The 13,868-nt window shown below is 71.9% G+C and overlaps 2 protein-coding genes across 2 annotated transcripts in view; both read right to left on the reverse strand.

Annotated features, from left to right (window-relative positions):
• The window catches only part of DAXX (death domain associated protein), a gene marked incomplete at its 5' end in the record, with an annotated part of 9,285 nt that extends 6,328 nt beyond the window's left edge, over window positions 1-2,957 (reverse strand). Inside the window, 6 exon segments of the mRNA XM_080364465.1 lie at window positions 255-433; window positions 1,894-2,008; window positions 2,061-2,204; window positions 2,237-2,658; window positions 2,661-2,706; window positions 2,856-2,957. Coding sequence (XP_080220591.1) covers window positions 255-433; window positions 1,894-2,008; window positions 2,061-2,204; window positions 2,237-2,658; window positions 2,661-2,706; window positions 2,856-2,957 — 1,008 coding nt within the window.
• Window positions 2,958-5,676: 2,719 nt separating this feature from the next.
• On the reverse strand, window positions 5,677-12,303 carry KIFC1 (kinesin family member C1; the record flags this gene model as incomplete). Its single annotated transcript, XM_080364466.1, is given in 16 exon segments — window positions 5,677-5,721; window positions 6,135-6,190; window positions 6,193-6,209; window positions 6,306-6,379; window positions 6,536-6,652; window positions 6,654-6,679; window positions 8,080-8,188; window positions 8,190-8,219; window positions 9,053-9,220; window positions 9,315-9,488; window positions 9,574-9,690; window positions 9,762-9,890; window positions 10,145-10,291; window positions 10,668-10,860; window positions 10,931-11,033; window positions 12,021-12,303. Coding segments are annotated over 16 exon segments (1,788 nt in total).
• Window positions 12,304-13,868: the final 1,565 nt, after the last annotated feature.

The raw sequence follows: 13,868 nt of genomic DNA on the forward strand, positions 1-13,868 counted from the left end.
CCTGGCCCCAGGCATGGCCTTGGGTCGTGACCTTGACCTGGCTGTGACCTTGACCTGAAACTCAGGCCTGGCCTTGGGCCGTGGACCTTGACCTGAACTCAGGCGTGGCCTTGGGCCTTGACCTTGACCTGGACTGTGACCTTGACCTGGCCCCAGGCGTGGCCTTGGGCCGTGACCTTGACCTGGCCGTGACCTTGAGCTGGCCCCAGGCGTGGCCTTGGCCCCACCCCGCCCCCTGCCCCCGCGGCGCTCACCGTGGCGGTGGGGGGGCCCCGGTGCCGCGCCCCCCGGCGCCGCCCGCGCTCCTCCTCCTCGCTCTCGTCCTGCAGCTGCGCGAAGTGCGCGATGACGCCGTCCAGCCGCGTCAGCGCCACCCAGCGGTTCCGCCGCAGCCGCTTGGCCAGCGCGGGGTCGGCCAGCGCGGGGTCGGTCCCTGCGCGTCACGGGACACGGGGGGGCAGGGGGACATGGGGGGGACAGGGGGATGGGGGGACATGGGGGACATCGGGGGATATGGGGGAATGGGGGATATGGGAGACAGGGGGGGACAGGGGGACATGAGGGGACATGGGGACTGGGGAGACAGGGGAGGGGACATGGGGGACACAGGGGACGCAGGGGGATGTGGGGACATGGGAGGCATGGGGGATATGGGGGATATGGGGGACATGGGGGGATGTGTGGGACATGGGAGGATGTGGCGGATATGGGGGACATGGGGACATGGGGATATGGGAGATATGGGGACATGGGGGGACATGGGGACATGGGGGACATGGAGACATGGGGGGATATGGGGGACATAGGGGATGTGGGGACACAGGGACATGGGGAACATGGGGAGGACACGAGGGGACATGGGGGGATATGGGGCGATATGGGGGGGATATGGGGGGATATGGGGGATATGGGGACATGGGGGGATATGGGGACACGGGGGACATGGGGGACACGGGGGACAGGGGGGACATGGGGATATGGGGACATGGGGGATATGGGGGACATGGGGGATATGAGGGACATGGGGGACATGGGGACATGGGGAAACAGCGTCACCAACCCCCCCAAGACGGAACGGAGCTCCAGTGGAGCCACCAGTCCCACCAGCTTCCCGTGAGCCCCAGCACGGGCTCCATCACCCCACGGGCTCCATCACCCCACGGGCTCCATCGCCCCATGGGCTCCATCGCCCCACCATGGGCTCCATCACCCCACCATGGGCTTCATCACCACCCCAGGGGCTCCATCACCCCACCATGGGCTCCATCGCCCCACCATGGGCTCCACCGCCCCCACCATGGGCTCCATTGCCACCCCACGGGCTCCATCACCCCACCATGGGCTCCATCGCCACCCCAGGGGCTCCATCGCCCCAGTATGGGCTCCACCCCCATCCCACGGGCTCCATCACCACCCCATGGGCTCCATCGCCACACCCCACAGGCTTGATCACCACCCCATGGGCTCCATCGCCCCACCATGGGCTCCATCACCACCTTCGCGGGCTCCGCCCCCCTCCACGAGCCCCGCCCCCACCCCGCGGGCTCCGTCCCCCTCCACGAGCCCCCGCCCTCACCGGCGAGCCCCCGCCTCATTCCGCGAGCCCCCGCCCCCACCCTGCGGGCTCCGCCCCCCTCCACGAGCCCCGCCCTCACCCGGCGAGCCCCGCCTCATTCCGCGAGCCCCGCCCCCACCCCGCGGCCCCGCCCCCCTCCACGAGCCCCGCCCTCACCCGGCGAGCCCCGCCTCATTCCGCGAGCCCCCGCCCCCACCCCGCGGGCCCCGCCCCCCTCCACGAGCCCCGCCCTCACCCGGCGAGCCCCCGCCTCATTCCGCGAGCCCCGCCCCCACCCCGCGGGCTCCGCCCCCCCCTCCGCGAGCGCCGCCCCTCACCGGGCCGGTACTGGTCGGTGAGGTGGCTGCCGAAGTTGTAGACCAGGTCGAGGTGGCGCCGCTCCTGCAGGCGGTTTCCCACCTCGCGGAAGGCGTCCTGCGCCATGTTCTCCATCTGCCGCGGCGCCAGCCCCAGCCCGTGCCGCGCGCATCGCCTTCTGGATCACCTTGAGGATGTCGCCGTAGTCGGGGAAGGCGTCGGGGCGGTTGATGAAGCGCTCGATGCGCCGGTTCACCTCGGGGTAGCGGGTGCCGCGGTAGTGGATGCGCTGCTCGATGACGCGGCCGGTCAGGCTGCTGCAGCGCTTGAGCTGGCACAGCCGCTCGAAGATGCGCATCATGCGGCGCTTGAGCCGGCTCTCCTGCAGGTACGTGGAGTCGGCGCTGTCCAGCTCCGCCAGGTCCAGCTCGCGCTCCTGCAGCCGCCGGATCTCGCCCGTGTAGACGCGCAGCAGGTTCTCCAGGTAGCGGATCTGGCGCTTGGAGCCGCCGGGGGGGCGCGGGGGGCCGCGGAGGGGCCGGGGGGGTCGGGCGGCGCCGGGGGCGGGCGCGGGGCGGCCGGGGGGCGCTCGGGGGGCGCGGGGAGCAGCGGGAGCTTGCGGCGCAGCGTGTGCGCCTTGAGCACGGTGCACAGCTCGTTGATGTAGACGTAGACCTTGGCGCGGCGCGCGCGCACGCGGGACAGGCAGCGGCTCAGCACGTTGCGCAGCTCGGCCGACGCCAGGAACGGCGGCGACGCCTTCTGGTGCCGCCCCGCCAGGAACGCACCACCTCGGGGTGCTCCTCCGTCAGGCCCGCGCACAGCTCCAGGAACTGCCGGGATATAGGGGACGTTAGGGGACATGGGGATATCGGGGGGCTCCTCCGTCAGGCCCGTGCACAGCTCCAGGAACTGCCGGGATATAGGGGACGTTAGGGGACATGGGGAATATCGGGGGGCTCCTCCGTCAGGCCCGTGGCACAGCTCCAGGAACTGCCGGGATATAGGGGACGTTAGGGGACATGGGGATATCGGGGTGCTCCTCCGTCAGGCCCGCGCACAGCTCCAGGAACTGCGGGGACATGGGGACATCAGGGGACATGGGGACATTAGGGGACACAGGGACATTAGGACATGGGGATATCGGGGGGCTCCTCCGTCAGGCCCGTGCACAGCTCCAGGAACTGCCGGGATATAGGGACATTAGGGGACATCAGGGGACACAGGGACATGGGGACATCAGGGACATTAGGGGACAGCAGGACATGGGATATCGGGGGGCTCCTCCGTCAGGCCCGCGCACAGCTCCAGGAACTGCGGGACAGGGGACATTAGGGGACATGGGGACAGCGGGGACAGCAGGGGACATCGGGGCATGGGGACATTGGGGGGACATCAGGAGTGACACTGGAGGACACTGGGGGACACTGGGGAGACACTGAGGGGGCACTGGGGGACACTGGGACTGCGGGGGGACACTGGGGTGACACTAGGGGGACACTGGAGGGACACTGGGGGGACACTGGGGTGACACTGGGGGGACACTGGAGGGACACTGGAGGGACACTGGGGTGACACTGGGACTGTGGGGGGACACTGGGGGGACATTGGGACTGTGGGGGGACACTGGGGGACACTGGGGGGACACTGGGGGGACACTGGACTGTGGGGTGACACTGGGGGGACACTGGGGGGACACTGGGGGGACACTGGGGGGACACTAGAGAGACACAGGGACTGTGGGGGGACACTAGGGGGACACTGGGGGGACACTGGGACTGTGGGGTCACTGGGGGGCACTGGGGGGACACTGAGGGGGCACTGGGACTGTGGGGGACACTGGGACTGTGGGGGACACTGGGGGACCCGGAGGTGCCACCGCAGGCACAGAAACGTCCCCGGGGTGTCCTTGTCACCCCCCCCAGGAGAACAACGACCCATTTTGGGGACCCAGAGAGGGGGGGTCACCACCCTGGGGGAGGGGGGACCCCCCACAGTGCCCCCCCAGTGATACCCCCCCCCAGTGCCCCCCCCCAGTGACCCCGCAGTGTCCCCCCTAATGACCCCAGTGCCCCCCCCAGTGACCCACAGTGCCCCCCCCAATGACCTCAGTGCCCCCTCCGGTGACCCCGCAGTGCCCCCCGTGACCCCCCGCAGTGCCCCCCCCAATGACCCCAGTGCCCCCCTCAGTGAACCCCACAGTGCCCCCCCATGACCCCCCCCCCAGTGACCCCCTCCGTGACCCCCCCGGTGACCCCGCAGTGCCCCCCCGTGCCCCCCCCGCAGTGCCCCCCCCAGCGCCCCCCTCACCTCCTGGAACAGCCGCTCGTTCTCCTCCCTGTAGCCGCCCCCCCCCGCCTCCACACTTTGGGGGGGGCCCGGGGCTGCCGGGGGGGGGCGCGGAGGGGCCGGGGGGCTCCTCGGGGGGGGGGCGGGGCCGCCGGGGGGGGCGGGGGGGGGGGAGTCCCCCTCCTCCTCCTCATCCAGAACGATGATGCCGCCGGGGGGGGGCGGGGCGGCCATGGCCGGTTTGGGGGTTCAGGGGCGCGGGGACATCACGGGGGGGGGGGGGGGGACGACACCCCCAAAGCGCCTCGCGGGGGCTCCTGAGGGACAGAGACGGGGGGGTCAGCACCCCAAGAACCACCCGCCCCCCAAACCGGGAACCGCAACCCCCCCGCACCCCGATATCCGCTGTGAACTCCAACCCCCCCCGCACCCCAAAATGGGGAACTCCAGCCCCCCCGCCCCCACACTCACCCTGAGCTCCCACCCCCTCGCCCCCCCGGCCCCCGCCCCCCGGGGCTCCGCACCCCAAACTCTGCCCCCCCGCCCCCCCCCGCCCCCCCCGAGCCCCCAAATCCGCCCCCGGCCCCGCCCCCCCCGGCTCCTCACCCGCCTCCGCTCGCTCCTCGCGCCGCCGCCGCTGACCGGCCCCGCCGCCCACTGCGCAGGACCGGAAGTGGCCGCCGGTGGGGCGGGGGAGCGGGCGCCGCCATGATACCGTACAAGGCGGGTGGGGTGGGGGGGTGGGGGTGAAAGACCGAGCAGCCAATCAACGCGCCGCTTCACATCCGGGGCAGCGCCGCCATGTTGGCGCACGGCGAGAGCGAGCGCGGCCGGTGGCGGGGGCTCCCCCCCCCCACCTCACCTCTCCCCCCCCCGCCCCGGCGCCGCCATTTTGCGGCCACAGAACGTCCCCGCTCCCCGCGCTCATCCCGGGGGGCGGACGGTGAAGCGGGACGGGGGGGGGTGAGGCCGCGGCCGGACCCGCTGCCGCTTCTCCAGCGCCGGGAGGTGCGAGCGGCGACCGGGCGGGCGAAACCGCGATGCGCATGCGCCGGGGAGGCGGCGCTACGGTGGCTGGGAGGGGCCTTGAGGATCTCACGCATGCGCAGCGCGCCCCCAGGCGGGCAGGCGGACCCGCCGCCCCGATCGCCCCAACCCCGGGGCTCGGCGGGAGTAATTAACAGTAATGAACGCTAATTAGCCGCGCGGTGATTCAAACAACGGCGGCGGGGCTGAGCCCGGCGGTTTGGTGGGAAAAGCGTTAAAAACCGCAACGGAAAGTAACCACCGCCCACCTGCGCGTGCCCAGCGGCGCCGCGCGACCGGACGCGGCCCCGCGAGGGCGCCGCCATCTTCCGTACAGCGCGCGGCGGGCCCGCCGCTCCCCGCGAGCACCGCCATTGGACCGGGGGCACGTGACCGCCGTCAGCCAATCGCGTCAGGTTTATTAGAAAATACGGTTTAAATGGACAAAAAGGGAGGGAGCCGGAGGGGGCGGGGGCCAGGCGCGGCGGCTACTTCCAATTGGCGCGGGCTGTGCCAATCACGCACTCGTTCACCTGGGCGGGGGCGGAGAGGGGGGGCGGAGCTTTGGACACCCTAAACCACCCCCCCCCCCCCCCAACCCCGAACCCCCCCAACCATCGTACCCCCCATAAACCTCCACAATTGTCCCCCAAAACCCACCCCTGAGCCCCCCATACCCCAACCCCCCCCACCGGACACACCAAACCCCCTAAACCTCCCCAGATACCCCCAAACCCCTCCCCACCACCTCCAACCCCCCCCCCCAGACCCCCCCCAACCCCCCCCCCCCGACACCCCAACCCCCCCCACCGGACACACCAAACCCCCCTAAACCCCCCCCTAGACACCCCCAACCCCCCCCCACACCCCCAACCCCCCCCACCGGACACACCCACCCCCCCAGACCCCCCTAAACCCCCCCGACCCCCCCCATCCCCCCCCCCACCTTGCTGGCGAAACGCAGCGAACTGAGCGACTCCCCGAAATTCTCCTCGAGGGGGAGATGTTGACGATCATCAACCTTACGGGACCAATTTGGGGTTCGGGGGGGGGGGGGGGTCGGTCCCCAAAACTCCCCCCCCACCCCCAACACCCCCCCCTCCCCCCCAAACCTCACATTTTCGCCGACCCCCCCAGCGAGTTCTGCAGCAGATACGTCAACTTGCTGTTGCGATACGGGACGTGCGGCTCCTGGGGGCGGGGGGCGTTAATTTGGGGGGGGGGACAGGTTATTTTGGGGGGGATCCCCAAACCTAAGGACCCCCCCAACACTAAGGACCCCCCCCAGGTTTCAAGACCCCCCCCAGGTTTCGGGACCCCCCCCAGGTTTCGGGGACCCCCCCGTACCTTCCTGGAGAGGGCGAGGATGACGAGGCTGAGCGCGGCCAGGCTGGAGTTGATGGCCTGGGTCTCGCGCAGCCGCCCCCCCCCCGGCACCCCCACTTTCTCCAGCCGTTCGCATCCCCGCCAGGTCCACCAGGCTCAGCACCGCTGGGGGGACACCCCGAAACAGGGGGGGTCACCCCGACAGCCGGGGGGGCACCCCGAAACAGGGGGGTCACCCTGAAACAGGGGGGGTCACCCCGAAAGGAGGAGGGGTCACCCCGAAACAGGGGGTCACCCCGAAAGGAGGGGGGACCCCAAAAGGAGGGGGGAACCTCCCACAAGTGGGGGGAACCCCCCGGAAGGGCGGAGCAGAAGGGAGTTGAGATGGGAAAAGGGGGACCCCAAAAAGGGGGACCCCAAAAAGGGGACCCGGGAAAAGGGGATCCAGAAAAAGGGGGACCCCGGAAAAAGGGGGACCCCGGAAGGGGGACCCGGGAAAGGGGGACCCGGGAAAAGGGGACCCTGGAAGCGTAGCCCTAGAAGTTGGGGTCTGAGATGGGAAATGGGACCCCAAAAATGGTCCCATGTCCCCCCAAACCCGCACAAACCCCCTAAAGACCTGTGGACCCTCCCCCCCCCAAAAGCATCACGTGACCCTCCAACAGGGTCCCATGTACCCTGGGTTCAGGGCACCCCGGGGTTCAAAACGGTCCACGTGCCCCCCAAATGCCCTCGTGCCCCCCCCAATCTCCTCTGCACCCCCCAAAGCCCCTCGTGCCCCCCCAATCTCCTCTGTACCCTCAAAGCCCCTCGTGCCGCCCCCAATGTCCTCTGCACCCCTCAAAACCCCTCATGCCCCCCCATCATTCTCCGCACCCCCCTAAAGCCCCTCGTGCCCCCCACAATGTCCTCTGCCCCCTCCAAAGCCCCTTGTGCCCCCCCCAGCATTCTCCGCACCCCCTAAAGCCCCTCGTGCCCCCCCCAATGTCCTCTGCACCCCCCAGAGCCCCTCGTGCCCCCAAATCTACCTCCCCCCCACCCCACAAGCCGCTCCGTGTCTCCCCACAACTGCAGCACAGGTCAGGCAGCGGTTCGAGTCCCACTGGCGGTTCGAGTCCCGTCAGGGGTTCGAGTCCCGCCCGCGGTTCGAGTCCATCAGGGGTTCGAGTCCCGTCAAGGGGTTCGAGTCCCGCCCGCGGTTCGAGTCCCGTCAAGGGGTTCGAGTCCCGTCAGGGGTTCGAGTCCCGCCCGCGGTTCGAGTCCCGCCGCGGTTCGAGTCCCGTCAAGGGGTTCGAGTCCCGCCGGGTGTTCGAGTCCCGCCGGGTGTTCGAGTCCCGCCGGGTGTTCGAGTCCCGTCAAGGGGTTCGAGTCCCGCCCGCGGTTCGAGTCCCATCAAGGGGTTCGAGTCCCATCAAGGGGTTCGAGTCCCGTCTGGGGTTCGAGTCCTGCCCGCGGTTCGAGTCCCGTCACGGGTTCGAGCCCCGCCTGCGGTTCGAGTCCCCGCCCACGGTTCGAGTCCCGGCTGCTCCCACCCCCCCAAACGCTGCTCGCCCCCGCATCCTCACAGGCGCAGCGCAGGTCCCGGCGCGGGTTGCAGCCCTGGATGTGCAGCTGGAACACGCCGTGGCTGCGCGACGAGCGCTCGTTGCTGCCCGTCCTGGCCACGCTGCGCTGGGGCGCCCGCCCGCTGCAGCAGCTGCAGCACCTGCGGCGGACGGACAGACAGACACCCGTGACAGGGGGACGGGGGGCCCTTGGCGGGGCAGGGGCCTCCTGGGGGGACATGAGTCCCCTTTCGGGGGGACATGGGACACTTTAGGGGGCAGGAGCCTTTGAGGGGACATGGGACACTTTAGGGGGGCAGGAGCCTTTTGGGTGAGCATGGGATCATTTGGGGACACAGGACCCATTTTGGGGACACGAGTCCCCTTTGGGGGGCACGGGGAGTCTTTTTGGGGGCACGGGATACTTTGGGGGGTCAGGAGCCTTTCTGGGGACTCTGAGCCATTGTGGGGGGCGCAGGAGCCGTTTGGGGGGCAGGGGTGTCCCCCAGTGGTCAGGGGGCTCGGGAGCCGTTTGTGGGGCAGGGCTATCCCGCAGTGGTCGGGGGGCTCGGGAGCCATTTGGGGGGCTCGGGTATCCCCTGTGGTCGGGGTCTTGGGAGCCGTTTGGGGGGTCAGGAGCAGTTGGAGGGCAGGGGCATCCCCCCGTGGTCGGGGTCTCGGGAGCAGTTTGGGGGGCAGGGGCGTCCCCGTGGTTGGGGTCTCGGGAGCTGTTTGTGGGGCAGGGGTGTCCCCAGTGGGTTGGGGGGCTCAGGAGCCGTTTGGGGGGTTCAGGAGCCGTTTGGGGGGCAGGGGTGTCCCCCGTGATCAGGGGGCTCGGGAGCCGTTTGGGGGGCTTGGGAGCCATTTGGAGGGCTCGGGTATCCCCTGTGGTCGGGGTCTCGGGAGCCATTTAGGGGGCAGGGGTGTCCCCCGTGTTCGGGGTCTCGGGCGCGGTTTGGGGGTCTCGGGCGCGGTTTGGGGGTCTCGGGCGCACCTCCTCGTGGCAGGAGACGGGGACGCGGCGCAGGTTGGGCACGTGCAGCTCCGCGCTGGCCGCGCTGACGCGCCGGATCTCCAGCTCGGCCGGCGGCTCCCCCGGCGCGGCCAGCAGGTCCCGCAGCGACTCGTTGTAGATCTCCAGGTAGCTGGCGCTGAACTCGAACTGGGGGGGGGAGCGATCCTGCGGTCACACCGGGACCCCAAAACCCACCCCGGGGCGCCCCAAAAGGCGGCGACGCGGCGACGCACCAACGCACCTGCCAGCCGTCCTGCGCCAGGCGCTGCGCGCGCTGGAAGAGCCGCCCCACGGCGCGGGGGGCCAGCCCGGCCGCGTGGGGGTCGCGGGGGTCCGGCCCCTCCAGCGTGTGGGTCTTGCCGCTGCCCGTCTGCCCGTAGGCGAAGATGCAGACGTGGTATCCGTCCAGCGCCGACTGCGGGGGGGACATTGCCGAAACCTCCCCGAACCCCCCCAAAATGGGGGGGGGGAGCTCCCCGGGGGGGCGCCCGCGGGCTCACCTGCACCAGCGCCGCCACCTCGGCGAACACGTCCTGCTGCGTGGCGCCCGGCGGGAACACGCGGTCGAAGGAGAACTCGTGGCGCGCGCAGCCGGCGCCGTCGCGGCCCACGCGGGACTGCGGGGGCGCAGTTAGGACACCCCGAAACCTCCTGCGCCCCTCCCCCCGTTTCCCCGCCCCCCCCGCACCTCCTCGGGCCGGCAGAGCAGCAGCGTCCGCGGGGCGCCGGGGGGGAAGCGCAGCAGCGCCGGGGCCGCCCCCCGCGCCGCCTCCTCGGGCAGCAGCGGCCGCACGCGGCAGAACACGCGGATGTTGCCCTGGAAATGGGGGGAGCCGCGTTAACGCACCGTCCTGGGGGCTGAATGAGGCCCGGGGGGTGTTCTGGGCAGGGGGCGCAGCTGGACCCCGTCCCCGCTGGATCCACCGCCCGGGCGGGTTGGGAAGCGGTTGGTTCAGCACCACAATCAGGGTGCAGTTCAGGCCTCGGGGGGCGGTTGTGTCGATGGTCCTGAGCGTCCCCCCCATCTCGAGGTGTCTCTGTGACTTTCGGGGGGTCTCCCGCCCCGCTCACCTTGAGCTCCTGCAGCGCGTTGTGCAGGCTGCGCCGCTCCATCTCCAGCTCGTGCAGCTGCTGCTCGCGCTGCTGCAGCTGCTGCTGGCTCTGCTGCAGCTCCTGCTCGCGCTGCTGCAGCTGCTGCTCATGCTGCTGCAGCTGCGCCTGCGGGGACAGCGGGACGGCGTGGGGGGGACAACGGGATAGCATTGGGGGGGACAACGGGATAGCATTGGGGGGGACACAACGGGGCGGCATTGGGGGGGACACAACGGGACAGCATTGGGGGGGACACAACGGGGCGGCATTGGGGGGGACACAACGGGGCGGCATTGGGGGGGACACAACGGGACAGCATTGGGGGGGACACAACGGGACAGCATTGGGGGGAGACTCAATGGGACAACGTGGGGGGGACACAATGGGACAGCATGGGGGGATGACAATGGGACAATGTGGGGGGACGACAATGGGACAATGTGGGGGGACGACAATGGAACAATGTGGGGGGACGACAATGGGATCGCAGGGACACACTCACGTCCTTCTGTTCCAGCCCGTTGGCCAAGTCCAGGATCTTGGCTTCCGCCTGGGCCACCTTGTCCCCCAGCTCCTTCCTCATCCTCGCCAGCTCCTCCTCGTGCTCCTTCCTCATCCTCGCCAGCTCCTCCTCGTGCTGCTGTTTCACTCTCGCCAGCTCCTCCTGGCAGGCGACCAGTCCCTCCTCCGCCCTCCTTTTTGGGGTGAAAAAGCGGCGTTCAGGGGCGGCGCGCGTTGTCCCGGGGGGCTCCGGGGGACACTCACCCCAGCTGGAGCTGCAGGGCCTGCTTGTCCCGCTCCAGGTCCCCGATCTGCCCCTTCAGGTCCCAGTGCGGACGTTTGGAGGGGCGGGAGGGGGGGGCAGCGCCTGCGGGGACAGGGGGGGGTTGGGGACACCGGGGGACACTCGGGACGGGGAGCGGGGGGGGACACCCGGGGGTCTCCGTCACTCACGTCCCGGCGCTGCAGCTCCGGTTGCCGTCGCCTTTCGGGAAACCGAGGGCGGAACTGGGGGGACAAGGTGGGGCTGGCCCAGAGCTGCCGGGCTCCAGCACGGCACCGGCACCGGGACCGGCACCGGGACCGGGACCAGCCCCTCCCGCCGGTCCCGGGGGCCCGTGTCCCCAACCCACCCAACCCCGGTCCATCCCGATCCCATCTCCCCCCCGGCCCGGTCCATCCCGTCCCGTTCCCCCCCTCTCCCCGGTCCATCCCGATCCCGTTCCCCCCCCCTCCCCGGTCCATCCCGGTCCCGTTCCCCCCCAGCCCCGGTCCATCCCGGTCCCGCTCCCCCCCCGGCCCGGTCCATCCCGGTCCCGTTCCCCCTCCCTGGTCCATCCCGGTTCCGTTCCCCCCACCTTCCCGGTCCATCCCGGTCCCGCTCCCCCCCCCTCCCCAGTCCATCCCGATCTCGTTCCCCCCCCTCCCCGGTCCATCCCGGTCCCGCTCCCCCCCGCTCCCGGGTCCATCCCGGTCCCGTTCCCCCCCCAACCCCGGTCCATCCCGGTCTCGTTCCCCCCCCTCCCCGGTCCATCCCGGTCCCGTCTCCCCCACCCCGGTCCATCTCGGTCCCGTTCCCCCCCCCGCCCCGGTCCATCCCGGTCCCGTTCCCCCCCCTCCCCGGTCCATCCCGGTCCCGTTCCGCCCCCTCCCCGGTCCATCCCGGTCCCGTTCCCCCCCCTCTCCCTGGTCCATCCCGGTCCCGTTCCCCCCCCGCCCCGGTCCATCCCGGTCCCGTTGCCCCCCGCCCCGGTCCATCCCGGTCCCGCTCCCCCCCCACCCCGGTCCATCCCGGTTCCGTTCCCCCCCCACCCCGGTCCCGTCTCCCCCTCCCCGATCCCGCCGCTCCCCGCACCTGCCCTGGCCGCCGCGCCCACGCCGAGCGCTCGCAGCGGGGCTCGCAGCGGGACTCGCTCCGCCGGCCGGGGGGCGGCCGGGCCGGGCCGGGCCCGTTTCTGCGGGAGCAAAGCGGGGTGAGGCGGGGCCGGGCCGGGCCGGGGGGGCTCGGGGGCGCTCCCCACCTGCGCGGGCGGCTCCGCCCCGTCCTGCGCGGCCGCGGGGCGCTTGGCCCGGGGCGCCCGCACCGGCAGCTGCGACGCGCCCGGGAGCGCTTTGCGCGGGCCCGGCGCCTTCGCCATCTTCCCGCTCCCTCGTTCAAACTGCCCGTGCTCAGCGGCCGCGCCGGTCGCCCCGCCCCTCCCCGCACGTCTCCACCAATCGGCGCTCTCCGCTCAGCGCCGCCGGCCAATCCGCGGCGAGAGGGGCGGGGCCGCCGCCTCACGTGACGCTGCAACGGTTGCTCCCGCCGGGCGGAACGGCGGCGAGGGGCGGGGCGGGGCGGGGCCCGATCCTGGGGAGGCAGCAGCGGGTCCGCCGTGGAGGACTCTTCCGCCGCCCCGACCCGGAGCGGACGGACCCGGAGCCGCCGGACCCGGAGCCGCCGGACCCGGAGCGGACGGACCCGGAGCCGCCGGACCCGGTGCCGCCGCCACGTTCGCGCTCCGTCCCTCAAACCGCCCGCGTACAAACGGTCTCTCCGCTGCCAATCGCTGAGGCCCCTTGGCGCGGCCGCCCCGCCCCCTCTTACACGCCTCCACCAATCATCACTCTCCGCTCAGCGCCGCCGGGCCAATCCGCGGCGAGAGGGCCGGGCCGCCGCGTCACGTGACGCCGCGCGGGCGTCTCCCGCCGACGCCGCTTCATCTTGATTGGACGGGACGTTCCCGCCCGTCCCCGCGATGGCGCCGCTGGGGCCACTTCCCCGGCTCCTCACGCACCGGGACCGGCCCCGGCCCCCCGGGCCCTCCGGGACCGGCCCCCCGGGCCCCCCACCGACCTCCCGCCCCACGCCCTGGCGCCCGCTGCCCCGCTCCGCCCCGTGTGCGGAGCCCGGCGCCCCCGCTGCGGTGGCTCCGCCGCCCGCCCTCCCGCCGCCCTCAGACCTGAGGTGAGACCCGAGGCGGAAACGGCACGAGGCCGCGCGGCACGCGCGTGTATTGGAGATCGGGCGGGGGACCCACGGGGGTCAGGGGGGTCACATGGAGGTCACGCAGGGTCAGGGGGTCCCATGGGGGTCATGCAGGGTCAAGGGGTCCCGCGGGGGTCAGGGGGGTCCAGGGGGGTCACGCAGGGTCAGGGGGTCCCATAAGGGTCACGCAGGGTCAGGGGGTCCCACGGGGGTCACACAGGGTCGGGGGGTCCCATGGGGATCAGGGGGGTCCCACGAGGGTCACGCAGGGTCAGGGGGTCCCATGAGGGTCACGCAGGGTCAGGGGGTCCCACGGGGATCAGGGGGGTCCCATAGGGGTCAGGGGGGTCCCACAGGGGTCACGCAGGGTCAGGGGGTCCCACAGGGATCAGGGTGTCCCGCGGGGGTCAGGGGGGCCCCAGGGGGGTCACGCAGGGTCAGGGGGTCCCACGGGGGCCCCGCGGGGGTCAGGGGGGTCCCACAGGGGTCACGCAGGGTCAGGGGGTCCCACACGGGTCCCACGGGGGTCATGCAGTGTCAGGGGGTCCCACGGGGGCCCCGCGGGGGTCAGGTGGTCCCACAGGGGTCACGCAGGGTCAGGGGGTCCCACGAGGATCAGGGGGGTCCCACAGGGGTCATACAGGGTTGGGGGGTCCGACGGGGGTCACGCAGCGTCAGGGGGTCCCGCGGGGGTCAGGGGGGCCCCAGGGGGGTCACGCAGGGTCAGGGGGTCCC

Source organism: Nesoenas mayeri (assembly GCF_963082525.1).
Source record: "Nesoenas mayeri genome assembly, contig: SCAFFOLD_101, whole genome shotgun sequence".
NCBI lineage: Eukaryota > Metazoa > Chordata > Aves > Columbiformes > Columbidae > Nesoenas > Nesoenas mayeri.